We start from the raw sequence: 16501 nt of genomic DNA on the forward strand, positions 1-16501 counted from the left end.
AATAAAATTAAATATATATTTACTTCTAAAGAAACCCAACGTAGACTTATATAAAAAACGAAAAAAATCAGTAGTGGACATATTACCAACGCCCAGGTGAAATATTTATCGTTACATAATTTTGGAAAAAAATTCAACTTAGAATGTCTATCCATTGGTAATGTGAAGAGCAGGTATCTAAATGTGCATAAAATCTTCATTATATTTAAATATTGGGCGCCATCTAAACTTCAATATGAGGTGTTCTTTCATGCAGCTAATACACAAACTTTTGGGCGCTCAAATATGTAAAATAGACAGAAATTTTTATTAAACAACTTGAAAAATACACAATTAATAAGACATACTTTTGGGCGTTCAAATATGTTTAATAGAATTTTCACCGAAGATCTTGAAAAATACCCAATCTGTAACATAATATGTGAGATATAATCTGTCAAACTATAAAATCGATGAGCCCCGGTTTCAAATCCTATCGAAAGAGAAAAAAATTAGTTGAAAGTGGTTTTAAAATATTACAAATGAAATTGATCCAAAGTCCCGGACATTCTATGAAAAAATGAAATTTTATAAAAGAAATCCACTTCGCCATCAGCACATGAGGATAACCAAAAATAGGAATGGCAGGAAATAGCGCCACCCAGAAGAAAATAACACACTAAATAAACAACGGTTCCAACCACTTCACACAATTCAAGCAGGCGTTGTTTCTAGGCAAGGAAAGATGGCAGTCTCATCGCCTAGGAATTAATAGAGCTTTCACATAGTATATACTTTTGGGCGACAAAAATATTTATAATTCCAAAAAAGTTTAAACCTTTTAAAATGTCTGACATTTTTTGAAATCGCCCAGGAAAATTGTCTTGAGAACATTTTAATGCGGATTGATATAATATATAAAGTGGACAATAGTGTGTAGCAATTATCGTTTCGATTAACTGAACAGGCGTAAATAAATCAGATGATTACGCACTGTATTATAGCTGCCATGAAACGAGACATGAATTTAGCTGCGGATTTATGATCAACTGGAGAATAAAAAACCTCGTCTCCCGATTCACTCCAGTAGATGAGCGATTTGCTATAATCCGTATAAAAGCGAAGTTATTCCATATCAGTCTCATGTTTGCCCATTCTCCGACAGAAGACAAATATGAGTAGACCAATGAATTATTCTACGAGCGCCTAGAAACAGCATATAACCGATGCCCTAGCCATGACATTAAAATTCCGATGGAAGATTTTAATTCAAAAATTGGAACAGAAAATATCTTTGGCCCCACCATCGGAAAATTTAGCCTCCACGAAGAAACGTCCGACTACGATATGAGGCTAGAAAGTAGCACCATATTCAAGCATCTCGTTATACCCAAGGCCATCTGGCCTTCTCCTGACTAAGCAACGATAAATCAAATTGATCATGTTGTGATAGACGGAAAGAAAGTTTTTGACGTTAGATCGATCCGAATAGCAAATATCGAATCGGAACATTACCTTGTAGCAGCCAAGGTCAATCTGCGTCGATGGTGAATATCGACGTCGAATGAACCATGAGCTATACCATCTATTCACGGACATCGACATAGTCAGACGCATCGAGCGACTATAGTGGCTTGACCGTGATACAAGGCATATATAAGTGAGCCAATTGATGGTTCACATAGAAGAGGATGGCCTTCGATGGAAAGATCAGAGGAAAATTACATTTTGAAATATGGTCTTTCAGAATGAAAAAAACCCACAAGATCGCTGGGCCTGGAAATCTTTTCTAAGCTCGGTTTATGAAACAAATGTTCTATTTGGAGCCAGCTAAGTAACTATAACAAATTTTAAACCTAAAATCGGGCGCCATCTATACTTTGCTTTTGGTAGTGCACATTGCATACTTTTGGGAGCTATGTAAATATAAATTGGAACATAGGTTGAAAATATTCAGTGTAAAAAATTTGTATGGCACAACAAATTTCGTGTTTTTTAAGTATCATCGATCCAAGACAAGGCTTTTTGGTTCTGGACAAAGACATCGGGCGCCATCTATACTTTACATTTGTTAGTGCTCATTGTATACTTCTAGGAGCTATGTAAATATAAATTGTAAATTTTTTTGTGACAAAATCTTTATAACACAAAAGATATCGGGCTTTTGAAATGTCATCGGTGCGAGACAAGGTGTTGTTTCTGTACGCAGACGATATCATCAATCAGTTAATATTTAAGGAATCAAATCGACCAAGAACATTCTTTTTGTTTTTTTTTTATGGTCGCTTCAGAAGCCAGACCTATGGTCAAAGACCTAAGACTTTTGTGGGAAAATAAAAAAATGAATCTAATGGCGTAAATTTTCATTCCGGAAAAATATAATTCGGAAATGATATCAGGGTACGAAAGCGGTGTTGTTGATTTCTAATCGATCAAGAGGAGTCAAATATTGCGAAATATTGAGATGCCCGCAGAAAGTTAAAGTTTAGTGTAGGGTATCATATGGCCGCTTCCGACCGAATATACTGCTCCGCTAACTAGTTTTTATACATTTTTGAATAAATTTACAGTTTTTTTTTTTCAAAATAATGCGCCATATAATTCGAATAGACTTTAAAGTAAATATGATTTTTTTTCAAAAGAAAAGTGGCCAATATAATTGTTTTGTTAACTATAAATAGTGGCAGTAGGAGTGTTAGACTTTATGGTTTTTTGTTTGTGTTTTTTAATTAAATATTACAGATGTTGTTGATGTTAATGATTTTGTTTTTGTTCTTAATATGGATGCATGTTTAAAGTGCAAAAATATTATTTTTTGTTTTTATTTTCTTTTAATATCGTCATCATCTTAAATATATTGCATCTACATTTTTTAATCATTTTCTTATTTTTTATTTGGTTTAAATACTTAACTATTAAATGCAAATGTGCTGTATTTTATTCGTTAATATTTTTGTTTTTGTTTTGCAGTATGTTTTTATCCCTCTTCCTGTTTTTTTATTTTTGTTGTAAATCTTAAAATTGTTTACGTTTAATTTTCGTTAATTTTATTTATTTTTCTATGTCGTTTTTTGTGTGTGTATCTGTGTGTAATTTATATAATTTTTTCTTTTATTTTTTAATAAATTATTTTTTGTTTGTTGTTGTATTTTTTTTTTGTTTTTTTACTTTTTTTCTAGGTTACTTGACTACATTTTTTTTACCGTACCATAAAACACTTTAAAGGCATTTTTTATATCAGACTCTTGCTTTATTTATTTATGTATGTTTTTATTTTGTTGTTGTTGTTTGAGAAATGGTTTTGTTTGTTGTTGTCTTGAATATAAATAAATTGCAGTATATGATGACGACGATGATGATGTTATTGTTGTTGTAATGATTTTTGTGTGTATGGAGGCGTTTTTTTTAATTTAGAGAATTAAATTTCTTAAATGGAAACATTTGACATAAGTCCTTTAATTGAACACATAATTCTTTTAGATTTGGGAAAATGCCAAGATTGTTTTAAGGGAACACACAAATAATTTATTATTAGTTTTTAGATATTTAAACAAGGCAGTGTTAAATGTTTAATTTGTTGGCTTTCATTTTCTTCCATAATACATGTGGCAGTTTTTGCCTTTTTTTTTTTTTTTTTTATAGTAAATTATCATGGCAGTGGACTTTGTTACCATATTAGACTGTAGTTTATCATTTTTTCTTATATTTGGTTAATATAATTGAGTAAACAAAATGTTTTTTGTTAATAAATTACATTTTAAATCCAATTTTCTGTAATTACATATTTTAATTGTACAATAAATTGCATGAAATGGTCTGCAGTCATTTATTCATTGATTTGAAATAATAGCCTAAAAGTATGCTTTGCATTTTGTGGAGTAATGAGGAAACAGGGTGTGTAGCTAAGTAATGGATGTGTCATAACTGACAAAACATTGCAAACGAAGAGAAAATAACTTTAAACCAATTAAACAAAATAAAATTAATGAAGAATATAAAAAAAATCAAATCAATACATTATGACAAATATACCATCAAAATCTTCTCTACATACAAAATCATATAATGTTAGAATTTTATCATTGGCGCCATCGTCCTTTTAAAAGAACACCAAAATTGACAATACCACTTGTAGAAAACAACCGTTATGTCAGTGAATTTCTTTAAATTATTTTAAGACAAAATTGTATTTATTTATTAATATAAAATATAAACTAATATTTAGGAGGACCTCCTTTTTAACATTTTTTTGAAAGATTTCTTTTCAGATGCATAACAAGTGCTATTGGATATTATAACTTTTTAAGAATAATTTTTAAAGGTTCAAAATAGATATATGGTAGGTCCATCACAGCTAAAGTGATGTTTAAAAAAAAAAACATTTCAGAAGCTTGGATTTCGTAAACAATCATTTTAAATTTAGGTGAAAGGGGCATCACGAGCCACGACTGGAGAAGAATCTGACAATTAGTTATTTTCCTTAAGAGATTGTCGAAGATAAGAGTAATGGAGAATTTAGAGAATGCAGTAGTTTAGAGAATCATCAGAAAATTCAAAATTATTTATCATTTTTAATTTTTTGAGTTTTTATATTCAATGGAGCGGATAACTAAAATTCGAAATATCAGACCCATTTTTGTTTGCAAAATTAGAATCTGAAAATGGAATTAAGAGCTGAGTCTCATCTTGATGCTTGAAGTATTTTCAATACAAATCTTATTAAAAATAGTAGACATAATTCTGTCAACCTGTCTATTAAAAATTAAAAACATGTAAAAACCATCTACCATGAGGTGGAGATTAAAACACTATTAAAGAGAAAATAAATTACTACCAGTAGAAAACGAAATACCAAACTGCATACACTTAGGACGGAAATTGCCTTAGGACCTTCACCATACCGAAAACGAAATTCCCAAAATACCAAACATTTGGGGTTACTTTAATGGGGGGTCTATATTTTTTGCTGATTACACAAGTTGAGAGATGCCTTTAAATGAGATCTACCATAAAATTTGGCCCAATATTTACAATTTCTGGAAGGGAGATCCCAAATATAAACATTACCGTCAATTTGGGAATATTGGGTGGTATCGATATATGGCAGCGAAACGTGAGTCTATATTCTTAATATGGATGTGTTTAACCCAATGAGGATCCCAAATACTAAATTACAGACAATTTGGTCGAAAAACGTACGCAAAATCCCGAATAAATATAGATATCGTTATATGGAAACTGCCCTAAAAGTGGTTCAATATTGTGTAAAAGAAGGTTCTACATTGTATTTTATTCTGATGTGGAATATTTTTATTTTTTGTGGGTTCTCCGGTTATGAATATTTCGTGTAATGTTACAAACGGAATGATAAACTCATTATTTACACCACGCATAGGGTATAAAATCACCATAAATGAGGGTATAAAAAATTCATGCACTGACAGTCCCTTCAAAAATATTTTTCATTTCTTAATCCGCTGCCGCTTGTTTTTTGAACATTTTTCCTTAGATAATTCACCACCTGATGGTCCCTAGCAAACATATTCATAAAAACAACAATTGTTTTTTTTTCGAAAAAAAAATATATTCTTGGCCATTGACAAAATTATTTTTTTTAGAAAACCCACCATATTGGTACATGAAAAATGCAGATTTAGCATTCCCTGTTTATGACAATAGCTCATAAATTATAGACCTTCCAACTCTTGAGAGAAGCCACATTACATTTTAAATGTTGACCCATTGCGGGGGACATACGAGAAGGAATGGACCGATGGATACCATATTCGAAAATATGTGCAAAGTTTGAATCCATTCAACTGATGGCGGGAGTTTCCAGGAGGAGTGGTGGTTTAAAAATATTACGATGGGCTAAGTTTGGATTAAAATAGATATTCCTTTCGCTTCAATTTTCAAAATAATGATCCTTTCTTGGGGATGTGAACCGACAACTCCAATATTCAAATATTTTACAGACTTCTTTAAAATCTTATGTTGTACAAAGCTAATAAAATTAATGTTCACCAAAATTTTTGTGGGGGGACGTATCAGAAGGCATGGTTCGATATTCCCCATCTCCGAACTTTATTTAAGGGAACCCCCCCCATTCTCGATTTTAATTTTTCAAGATTTTCAATGGGCTGGTAAATGAATACAAATGCTTGTGATGGTTTGTAACTTTGCACATATATATTTGAAGATTTTAAATAGAAGAAAAATAATTTACAAAAAATTTTTGTTTTTGTTTTGTTGTTGTTTTTTGTAATTAAAGAAAAGTCCTTATTTTTGATGGCGGGCATGATAACTCCTCATTGGAACATCGGAATCCGAAAATTCCAACGGTGTTAGAAAGAGTACATGTCTGGCTCTCGTATGAACTAGGATTATTGACTTCGCTCTAAAATTAACAAAATGGTGGACCTTTGAAAAAATATTTTCGAAAAATCGCCGATTTTTTACCAAAAACCAAGTTAAAAACTAAGGAAGATCTTCACCGATTGGCTTTATCCTAGTTCATACGAGAGCTATACACTCCCAGAGAAAGGTTGCAAAATTTGGAACCGATCGGATTATTAGTTTTTGAGTTATCGTGCTCGCCATTCGCAAAAAAATGTTTAGAGAAAAACGCGTTTAAAGTTTGAGAAGCCCTTCAGCCGTCACTTGATGCTGACACAATAAATCGGCTATATCTTCAAGAGTTCTTGAGATTTTCACTTGAAATTTTGTAGAGACATTCTTTAATCAGTGTAGATTCGAATTATATCAATATATATTTTGACCCCGAGAATGGGGGGGTCCCCTTAAGTTTGGAAGAAAAATTACGATTTGCAAAGTTTGGATGAAATTGGTTACTCCCTCGATTATAAGATTAGGGTATACTTTTTCAAATCTTGACTTTTTGGGCATAAATTGTTGATTTTGGGCACACGTTTTAATGGCAATTTTGGGCAGAAAAAAAATTTTCGAACGGCATCACTGATCCTAGGTGTAATGTTTGGACAAAATATTAAATGCTCTTTTTTAAATTTTGGAAATGTATTTGATTTTGTTTAATGTATATAATACAATAGGGCCTGATATTGGACTACTATCAACATTTAAGAAAGAATAACATTTAATAAGAATAACGACTGTTAAAAATAGCGAATCTCGAAGATCCGCTGTCTCATTGAAGATTTTGACATTTTAAGCAAAGAATTTTAAATTTATTTTATACAATTCTAAAAAACAATTGAATTTAAATATATAATTTGTTTTGAGACTTATAGTAAAATTTTATGTAGAAAATTTCATTCAAAAAAAAAAAAATTAAGTTTCATGTTACTTTCATGCACTGTATTGAAAAATGTACTGGTAAATTTCTATGAATGCTAAATTTTAATTTTTTTGTCTTGACGTCCGGTATATATCATAAATTCCGATTTCTCTTCTTCATTGGCTTATACTAACATTTGATGGAGAATATTTTTGTCTTTGGTACGGTCGTTCTGAAGCGTCATCTAGTGTGAAAACGACTAAAAACTCGGTATAAGATCGCTTTTAACCCCCAAAAGAGCTTTCATATCTTCACGAATTTTGCCATTTGGGCTGATTTGTGAGTTTTAATCTATTCTGAGAATTTATGGCGAACATTTTTGTAGAATATTCTGACCTGCTAACCGATTCTAATTTAAACGAATTACCAACATTTCTGGAAAAAGGGCAGAAAAGACCCCCAACAGCGAGTCAATTGAGGGTTAACATATTATATTTGACAACACTATAGCTCACGTTTATATCGGTAATATTGCCAAATACACAATTTACCTAAAATGCAAAGGTTTCGAGTACTCCTAATCGGAATATTTTCAAATCTATTGAATATTGGGGAACACTGCCCCAATATTGCACAGTGAAATTGCTTACACTGATGCAGAATGTTATGGACGGTTGAGTTGAGGCTAATATAAACGAAACATTTTTAAATTAAATATATTTTCCTATATTTTTTTCGTTTGTTAAGAAGCTGGTAATAAATTTTAAAATTTCGATTTTTGAAAAATTAATTTCTTTAAACCTCATAATGGTAAAATTTTTAAATCTTTGTTAAGAAAATTTTAATTAATTTAAAATTTTTGAAATAAAATCGAATGCACTTTTTTGGGTTTTTTTTTTCAAAAATGTTAAAAGATCTCTACTGCTGCAAATATTTTTAAATTTCCCAAATTTACTTAATTAATTTTAAAATTTCAATTTTTGAAAAAATCGAGTACATTTTTGATAGTTTTTTTTTTAAATTAATTCAAAAAAATCTCTGCTCTGAAATATCCATACTATTATTTTGAACAAAAATTAAAATAAAATAAAAAAAGTGGGGGAATGTATTTTTTGTTGAACACGTTTTTTTATTTAAATTTTGGGGGATTTCTTTTTCTTTTTTGTAATCCTTTTTCTTTTTAGAATTGTTTTGTTTTTTTAAAGATTTTCTTTTGCTTGGTTTTTGTAATTCCATGTGTGTGTGAGGGATTGGCATAAAGAAGCTTGTTTTGTTGTTGTGAAAATTATTATGTAGTTATTTATGTATATGATTAATTATAACAATTAATAAAAAAAAATAATAAAACACAGAGAAAAAATACACATACAAATATATATAATAATAATGATTCTTTGCAATTTAATAGACAAATTAAAAAAATTAAAAAAAATATTGAAAACAAAAAAATTACAAAAAAATAAAACAAATGTTTAAGCTATAAAAAAATAAAATTTTTAATAATAATTAAATTTTTTAATAATAATTAAAAAAATTATTTGGGATTTTTTTCATGTTTTACAGTTTTTTGTTTACTTACTAAATTAAAATGTGTTTTGTATATAGCAATAATTAATAGGTTTTTATTTTTTATTTTTTAACTTATAATTAATAAAAAAATTAAACGACATTAAGCTACAGCAAAAAAAGTCCATAATTTTGTATAGTGTTACATGTTGACTTAATAGTATTGTAATAATAGTAATGATAATAATAAAATGACAAAAACAAAACAAAAAAATAATAATTAATAATAAAATGTTTTATTTTGGCCTTAAATTAAAACACACATAAAATAATAATATTTAAAAATTATGTATATAAAAAAATTCTTTGTTACAAGTTTTTAAAATAAAAACAAATAAATTGTTTTTTTTTTGTTTTTTTCTTTCTTAAAAATAAATGACTTAATGCCTATACAAAAAATACAAAATTGTTTATTTTTAGTTATAAACAATTATTAAAAAATATATATTTATATTGTAAAAAAGCAAAGTATTTTGTAATAATTATTTTTTATTGTTTTTGTTGTATGCATTTAATTAAAAAAAACAAGGTGGGAGTTGGGTAACAACAAAAGGGATTTTAGTTTTGTGTGTCTGTGTGCTAGAGGATGTGGGGTTTTTTAGCTTAAGCCACATTTTTTATATATAAAAATTATTATTTTTTTATTTATTTATATAAAATAATAAAACTTAGGAAAACATTGTATGTATTTTTTGTTTTATTTATAAATTAATTAGTTTTATTTTTTAATAAAAATATATGTATATGGTTTTCAGTCCTCAGGTAACAATGTCTCAAAAACAACAACAGTAACAGCTGTGGTGGGGGTGGGAGTGGTGGTATTGGTGCCAGAAGATGATGATGCTGTTGCAGGGGAGGATGAAGGGGAGGGATTATTATTTTTTATGGTATTGGAATTCATTTGTTTTAAAACCCCTGACCCCATAGCCGGGGGCTGGGTCAGGGTGGCCTTTAAAATATTGCCACTAAAATTTCCCGCCTTCATGGCCTTGGGGGATTTATTTAAATTCAGGGAGCTACTGGATAGGGGATTAGTGCTGAGTAATGCCGATGATGATGATGATGTTGTAGTTTTCAATGCTGTTGTAATGGTTGATGCGTTTTGTGCCACACTCATGGCCTTGGCCAGAGATGGCACGGCAGTCCTTAACAGTCCTCCCATAGAACAGGAGGTAACTGCTGTTTGTAATGACGATGCATATGGGGTGCTGTTGGAACAGGAATTTGAGGAAGAGGGTGGTGGGGTACTGAAACATGTGGCGGCTGGGGTGGCCTTCGGTTTCGGATCCTCCTTTGGGGGATCTTCAGTTTGGGTTTGGCTTGTAACCAAATGGGGTTTAATGCAGGGGATTTTCAGGGGTAATGATGATAGGCTATTGTTGTTGTGGTTGTTGCTGTTGTTGTTTTGTGTTTGTTGAACATTGTTGCTGTTGGTGTTGTGATTAGTTTTTTGTATTATAGAAGAAGAAGAAGCCGCCTGATTGTTGTTGTTGTTGCTATTATTATTAGTGTTGTTATCATTAATCGCTAAATTAATGCTGTGGTTGTTGTTAGAACCTAAAAAACTAGTTAAATTATGATTTGTTGTTGTTGTAATTGCAGTAGATAATGTTGTTGCTGATGTTGCTGACGATGATGAATTGTTGCTGTTGTTGTTGTTAATGTTTAAGGTGGCTAAACCCGTAGCCATAGCTGCAGTTGTGGGCATACAGCTACTATTGGCCGACGTTGCTGTTGAGGATGTTGTTGTTGCTGCTGCTGCATGAGGCAACAATGAAATGCTGTTGTTGGTGGCAGTGTTAGCTAGAGAAGTCGTTACATTGGCAAAATTCAATTTCTTAAATGGCAGGGTACACATTTTCCGGGGTGCCACCTGGGGTACAACTAAAATATGTTTAGCTGCTGCTGCTGAGGATGATGATAAGTCTTGTTGTTGTTGCTGCTGTTTTTGTTGTTCACGTTGTGTTGCTATTTCACTAAGGGTTGCCAAGGTAACTGCAGTCTTAAGAACTTGATCAGGAGTGCGAACATGTAAGGATTTGGCCGATGCCAGGGATGAGGATAATGAGGCCGATGAAGTGGCAGGTGACGATAATGATGACATTGTTGTTGGTGTTGCTGGCGATGCTGCTGCTGCATATTGTAATGTTGAGGCAACATTTAATGTTGCTGGACGTTTGGACATCAATGCTGATTGTAAAATAGATGTATATGTGGTAGTTGCGGGTGGTGGCGGAGTGGGTGTTGGTGGGCCAGTAGATTCAGTTTCCGTTTCCATTTCGTTATCCGTTTCCATGGCCGTGGCCTTGGCCAAACACAAAAGTGAATCACGCTGTAACTGCTGCTGTTTCAACTTTTGCTGCTCTTCTCCCTCCACCTGCTCCTCATCAGCATCCTGATATAAAAGTCTTTTATTTTCCTCACTATAATAGGCATAGGATTTTAGCAATGCATTTGTTACCAGTTGGGGAGATTTCGCCGTAGCTGCCCCCTTACTTGTTCCCATTTCTTTAAAATCCTGCCCTGCCGGCATACGGGCAATTTGCTCTGCCGCTGCCGTCAGAGTGGCCAGTGTATTGGCTGCCCCCGTTAACAAAGAAGTCTTTAGTATTGATGTTGGTTCCAACAACTGAGGCACTGGTTTTAAATGCATTTCACCGCTTTCATCATCCGTCTCCATTTTTTCCACATTATCCTGCGAAGGGTGCTGTTCCCCTTCTGTCTCCATCGCCATCTCATATTCATCATAATCCCGTTCAATTTTAATTTGTGGCATTTCCACAATGGGCAAACATTTAATTTGATAGTCTTTATTATGGTCCTGCTGTCCCGACGAAGAAGTAGAAGGTCCTCCTGCTGCTGCTGCCATGGTTGGGTTTTCATTTTGTTCTCGTTTTTTATTTGTTTCGGCATTAAGCTCTGCTGTTTCAAGGGGTTCATTGTGTTCATTTGTTGTTGTTCGTGTTGTTTTTGTTGTTGGTATAATGGAATAAGGCGGTTTTTGTTCGGCAATTGTCAATAGACCACGTTGAAGCATTTGCTACCTTATACTGGCCGAGTTCAAAACAAATGGAACGTAGAACATTTTACTTTCCAATAATAGACTAGCAGCAGCTTGGATCTGGAAATATAAGAAATTTGAAAAAAATGTTAATAAAAAATTTTAAAAAAATCCAAAAATAAAAAAAAATCGAAACATAAAAAATCTAAAATTGAAAATATACGAAAAGAAGTTGTTAAGCTAGGCCGGACCGACTTATTTATACCCTCTACCATTAATCGGATATTTAAAAAATAAAAATTTTCGGTCGGAATCTTTGGATGAGGGGCTATGCTACGGTAAATTGCTGGCAAGAGAGATTTTTAGTCCCCTAAGACATCGAAATTCCAAATAAAATGGGAGGGCCTTTATAGACTCAGGTTGGGAAACTTCGGCCAGGACCCTTAACACATCGAAAATGGGTCGGACTTTTATGTAGGCCAGTATTGAAAAATTTCTGCTGAGAAGATATTCACTCACCAAGAACCTGGAATAGCATACCCAGAAAATGTGCGTAAAACCTTCAAAGTTCCGAAAAAGTGTCCGGATCTTTATAAAGGGTCTATATATTGAATAAAATTTGGACCTATATTGAAAATTTTCTGCGAAAATGTTTACCAGCTTCCAAGAACCCAAAACCTGTAATTACATGAAAAATCACCTTAAAAACTCTCAGAATACCGAATAAGGACCTCGACCTTTCTTTATATGGATGGCTATATTAAAACATGGACCTATGTTGAAATTTCCTGCAAAGATGTTTTTCACCTCTAAGAACTCGGAATTCCAAATTTGAAAACCTCTAAGAACTCGAAGTTCCAAATTAAAGCCAATTTGGTTTTAAAATGAGGCTATGGTCTTTAACATAACGCAAATGGGCGGGACCGATATTTTGAAAAACTTCTGCACGGCTGTTTTTTTTTCACCCTCCAAGAACCCAGAATTCAAAATTACAGCCAATTAGGTTGGAAATTTTCGTCTCGGACCTTTAACACACTGAAACTGGTAGGAACCTTTATACGGCGCATATGTGGACCTATGTATTGAAAATTTTCTGCGAATACTTTTTTTTTATCATCCAAGAACCCGGCTAACCACTTCGATTGGAATTGGATTGGAATATGCGGCAAATATTTTCAAAATGCCGAAAATGTGGCGGAACCTTTATATGTGGGCTATACCAAAACATGGATCGATATTTATAATTTTTGGTAGAAAGAATTGACCCACCATGAGAAACCAAAATATAAAATTAGAACCAATTCGGTTGAGAAAGTTTGGAGGGACCCCTATATGGGGGCTACCCTAAAAACTACACCAATATTTATAATTTTTAGTATGGAGATTTGGTACCCATTGAGAACCCAAAATATAAAATAAGAGCCAATTCGATTGAGAAAGGTGACCAAGCTCCCCAAAATAACGAGATTTTGAGGTTATGCTATATGGGGGCTACCCCAAAAAGTACACAAATTTTGATAATTTTTAGTATAAAGATTTGAGACCTCATGAGAACCCTAAATATTAAGTTAGAGCCAATTCGGAGAGCAAATATTCCCAAGCTCCCCAAAATAATTAAATTTTGAGGTTATGTATATGGGGGCTACCCTAAAATCTACTTTAATTTTGATAATTTTTAGTAGGAAGATTTGCTACCCAATTAGAACTCAATATATCAAATTAGAGCCAATTCGAATGACTAACGCGCCTAAGCTCCCCAAAATATCGAAATATGGAGGTATTGCTAAATGGAGGCAACACTAAAAAGTCGACTGATTTTTATAATTTTTAGTAGGAAGCTTTGACACCACATGAATAGCCAAAATTTCAAATTAGAGTCAATTCAGTTGAAAAACGTGTCCTCGCCAAAATACCGAAAGTTCGGAGGTACCGTCATGTGGAGGTTACCCTAAATAGTATACCGATTTGGATAATTTTTAGTAGGAAGCTTTGCTATCCCATGAGAACCGAAAATATCAAATTATAGCCAATTCGATAGAAAAAATCGGCCAAGCTCCCTAAAATATCGAAATTTTAGAAGTACCCTCATATGGGGAATACCTTAAAAACAGTGCCAATATTGATAATTTGTAGTAGGAAGATTTTATACCCCATGAGAACCCAAAATATCAAATTAGAGTCAGTTTGAACGACTAACGCGCCCAAGATCTCCAAAATATGGAAATTAAGAGGTATTGGTCTAATGGGGGTAACCCTAAAAAATACGCCTATATTGATAATTTTTACTAGGGAGGTTTTCGAAATAATGAGTTCCGTTAATACAAAATTTCAGTCAATTCGTTTGAAGAACGTGTCGAAAATTCGGAATATTGGGAAGGTATGGGGCTATGCCCAAACTTGGATCGATTTATCCCATTTTCAGTACCAAACATCCTGGGTGTATTAGCAATGTGTGAGCAAAATTTCGAAGCTCTATCTTAAATATGGCGAACTCTATTGTGATTTCAGCAAATAGAGGGACGGGAGTGGCTGTTACGACTTAGAATTTTATTCCGATCAAGAATATTTAGGTTCTCCGTCGAGGTTTTGCAAAGGAAATGAACAATTCAATCTTATGGAGGAGATTATACCAATTTTTTCTCTGGTATTACTCTCCATCTTTCACTCTTGTTCCCTCTCGCTCTCTCTCTCTTTTTGTATGCTCAAAATTTCAACTCACCTCTGGTATATGAGACAACAACTCATTAAGGCGGGCTTGTGGATTCTGTGGCGATGAATGTTGCAAAAATGTACGCAATACTTGTATGTAACGTTCCTGTATACTTTCCAATTCCACTTCTGCTAAACGGCAGGAACGGCAATTTGCAAGAAAAATAATAGAAAAAAATAGGTTAATTGGTTTCCTTTCCCTCTCGTATCCTCCCTCTCCATCTTACCTTTATTCAGCAATATGTAAACCTTCAGACACACATATTCCTCCATTTTCAATTTTATCCTTCTGAACATAATCGTAATTTGTGTCATCTTATCCACCATATGACCCACATCCAATTTCAGCTGTTCCATGGCAATCGGCTGACCCATCAAAGTGGTCAGACACGTTTGCAGCGTACTCAGATGGGCATTAACTTCGGCCACAAACTCAGGATCATCTTTGTGTACTAAGGCAGGATGATGTGCGGCGTTCAGGTGCGGAGGTGATGTTGACGAGGCATGATTATTCTGGTGGTGATGGTGATTGTGGTGTTGTGTGGGCGAAGAGGACGATGACGATGCGGAGGAATTCGATGACGCTGAACTACTACTGGCCGAGGTGTTCGAATGGGCCGATGACGATGAAGTAGTATTGGTGGTGGTGGTCGCGGTGTTGGCATTCGTGTGCCGTTTACCATGCAAGGCCTGATAGGCTGCTGTAGTCAGTATGAGAATCTCGTGCCATTTGTCCGTCAATAGCTTGGTATGTATCTCGACTGGGATCTCCAGATAGAAGGGCAGCTTCTTCGTCCACGACACCAGTTTGTGGACGATCGAGTCGCCGATATTGCAAAGCTTTTCGCTTATCTCAGACTTATCCTCCAAGAATTCAGAGAAGTGCGGCAGTGTGGCAATGTCCTCCATGGCGTCACAGTCTATCAGAGTTTGGATCATGGACAGAGAATGCTCGTATGAGATCTGGCGATCTTTGGAGGAGCTAACCGCTGAATCGAGCCGATGCCGTAGGTGAACAATCTCGCTAGGATTTGTTAGGGCAGTCTTTAGTATGGTTCCATTTACCAAATGCGAGGGTATTTTCATGGCAGTCTCTTGGGGCGTGGCAGGTCTTTGTGAAGCTGCTGAAGGCGGATGGCCCGCACCGGTCATATGCGATGGCGGCCCCGTCACCGGAGAGCCAGCAATGCCGTGATGTGGCGTCTGCTGTTGGCCGATATTGCCGGCCATGGGGCTGTGCAGAGGACCACCGGCCGCTGAGCCATGCAGTGCATGGTGGGGCGATGACAAATGTGACGGAGGTGCTTGCTGCTGCTGTTGTTGTTGCTGCTGGGGTGGTGGCCCCAATGCTGGCGATTGTTGGGCTTGATGATGCGGCGAATGCAAGGCTTGCTGTTCCTTCGACAGGAACATCGGTTTCATTTCACCGAGTAATTTGGTTTGCTGCTGGTGGGTTGCCGCCGCCACTGCGGCTGCAAATTGTTGCTGCTGCAATTGTTGTTGCTGCTGCTGTGGCATAAACAGATGCGCCTGATGGTGATGATGATGATGCGGAGATAATTGCGGCTGATGATGGCCCTGCTGTTGATGCAGGGGTGAATGTTGTTGGGATTGTTGTTGTTGCTGCTGTTGTTTGTTCTTTTTGTGTTTCTTGTATTTGACCTTGTAAAGGTTGTAGACGGCGCCGCTGTTGCGGCCACCGGGCATGCGATCCTCGCGAACAGCTGGAAGGCAAAAAAGTAACGATTAAAAAAGAGTTCGTGGTAAGAGAATCGTGAAAGATCATACCTTGCAGAACCATGCCCTGTTCAATGCATTTCTTGAAACGGCAATACTGACAACGGTTACGTTGAGCTTTGGTTATTTCACAGGTGCCATCAGCCACACAGGTATAGACTCGGCGATTTTGCACCGTGCGTTTGAAGAAACCTTTGCACCTGAAAAATAAAAACATGCGAATCATTAGACTCCCCTTCCATGTATATCCTCCA

The 16501-nt window shown here is 34.5% G+C and overlaps 1 protein-coding gene across 1 annotated transcript in view; it reads right to left on the reverse strand.

Annotated features, from left to right (window-relative positions):
* Positions 1–11748: 11748 nt before the first annotated feature.
* LOC133323425 (hormone receptor 4-like) overlaps positions 11749–16501 on the reverse strand; it is a 35181-nt gene continuing 30428 nt past the window's right edge. Inside the window, exons 3-7 of the mRNA XM_061532350.1 lie at positions 16299–16447; positions 15104–16234; positions 14738–14962; positions 14521–14642; positions 11749–11921 (exon numbers count right to left, since the gene is read on the reverse strand). Of these exons, the coding sequence (XP_061388334.1) occupies positions 11841–11921; positions 14521–14642; positions 14738–14962; positions 15104–16234; positions 16299–16447 (1708 nt within the window). The 3' untranslated portion in view covers positions 11749–11840. The remainder of the gene's footprint in view (positions 11922–14520; positions 14643–14737; positions 14963–15103; positions 16235–16298; positions 16448–16501) is intronic.

Source organism: Musca vetustissima, unplaced genomic scaffold, assembly GCF_032173495.1.
Source record: "Musca vetustissima isolate MV318-11 ecotype Yass unplaced genomic scaffold, APGP_CSIRO_Mvet_v1 utg32084, whole genome shotgun sequence".
Classification (NCBI taxonomy): Eukaryota; Metazoa; Arthropoda; class Insecta; order Diptera; family Muscidae; genus Musca; species Musca vetustissima.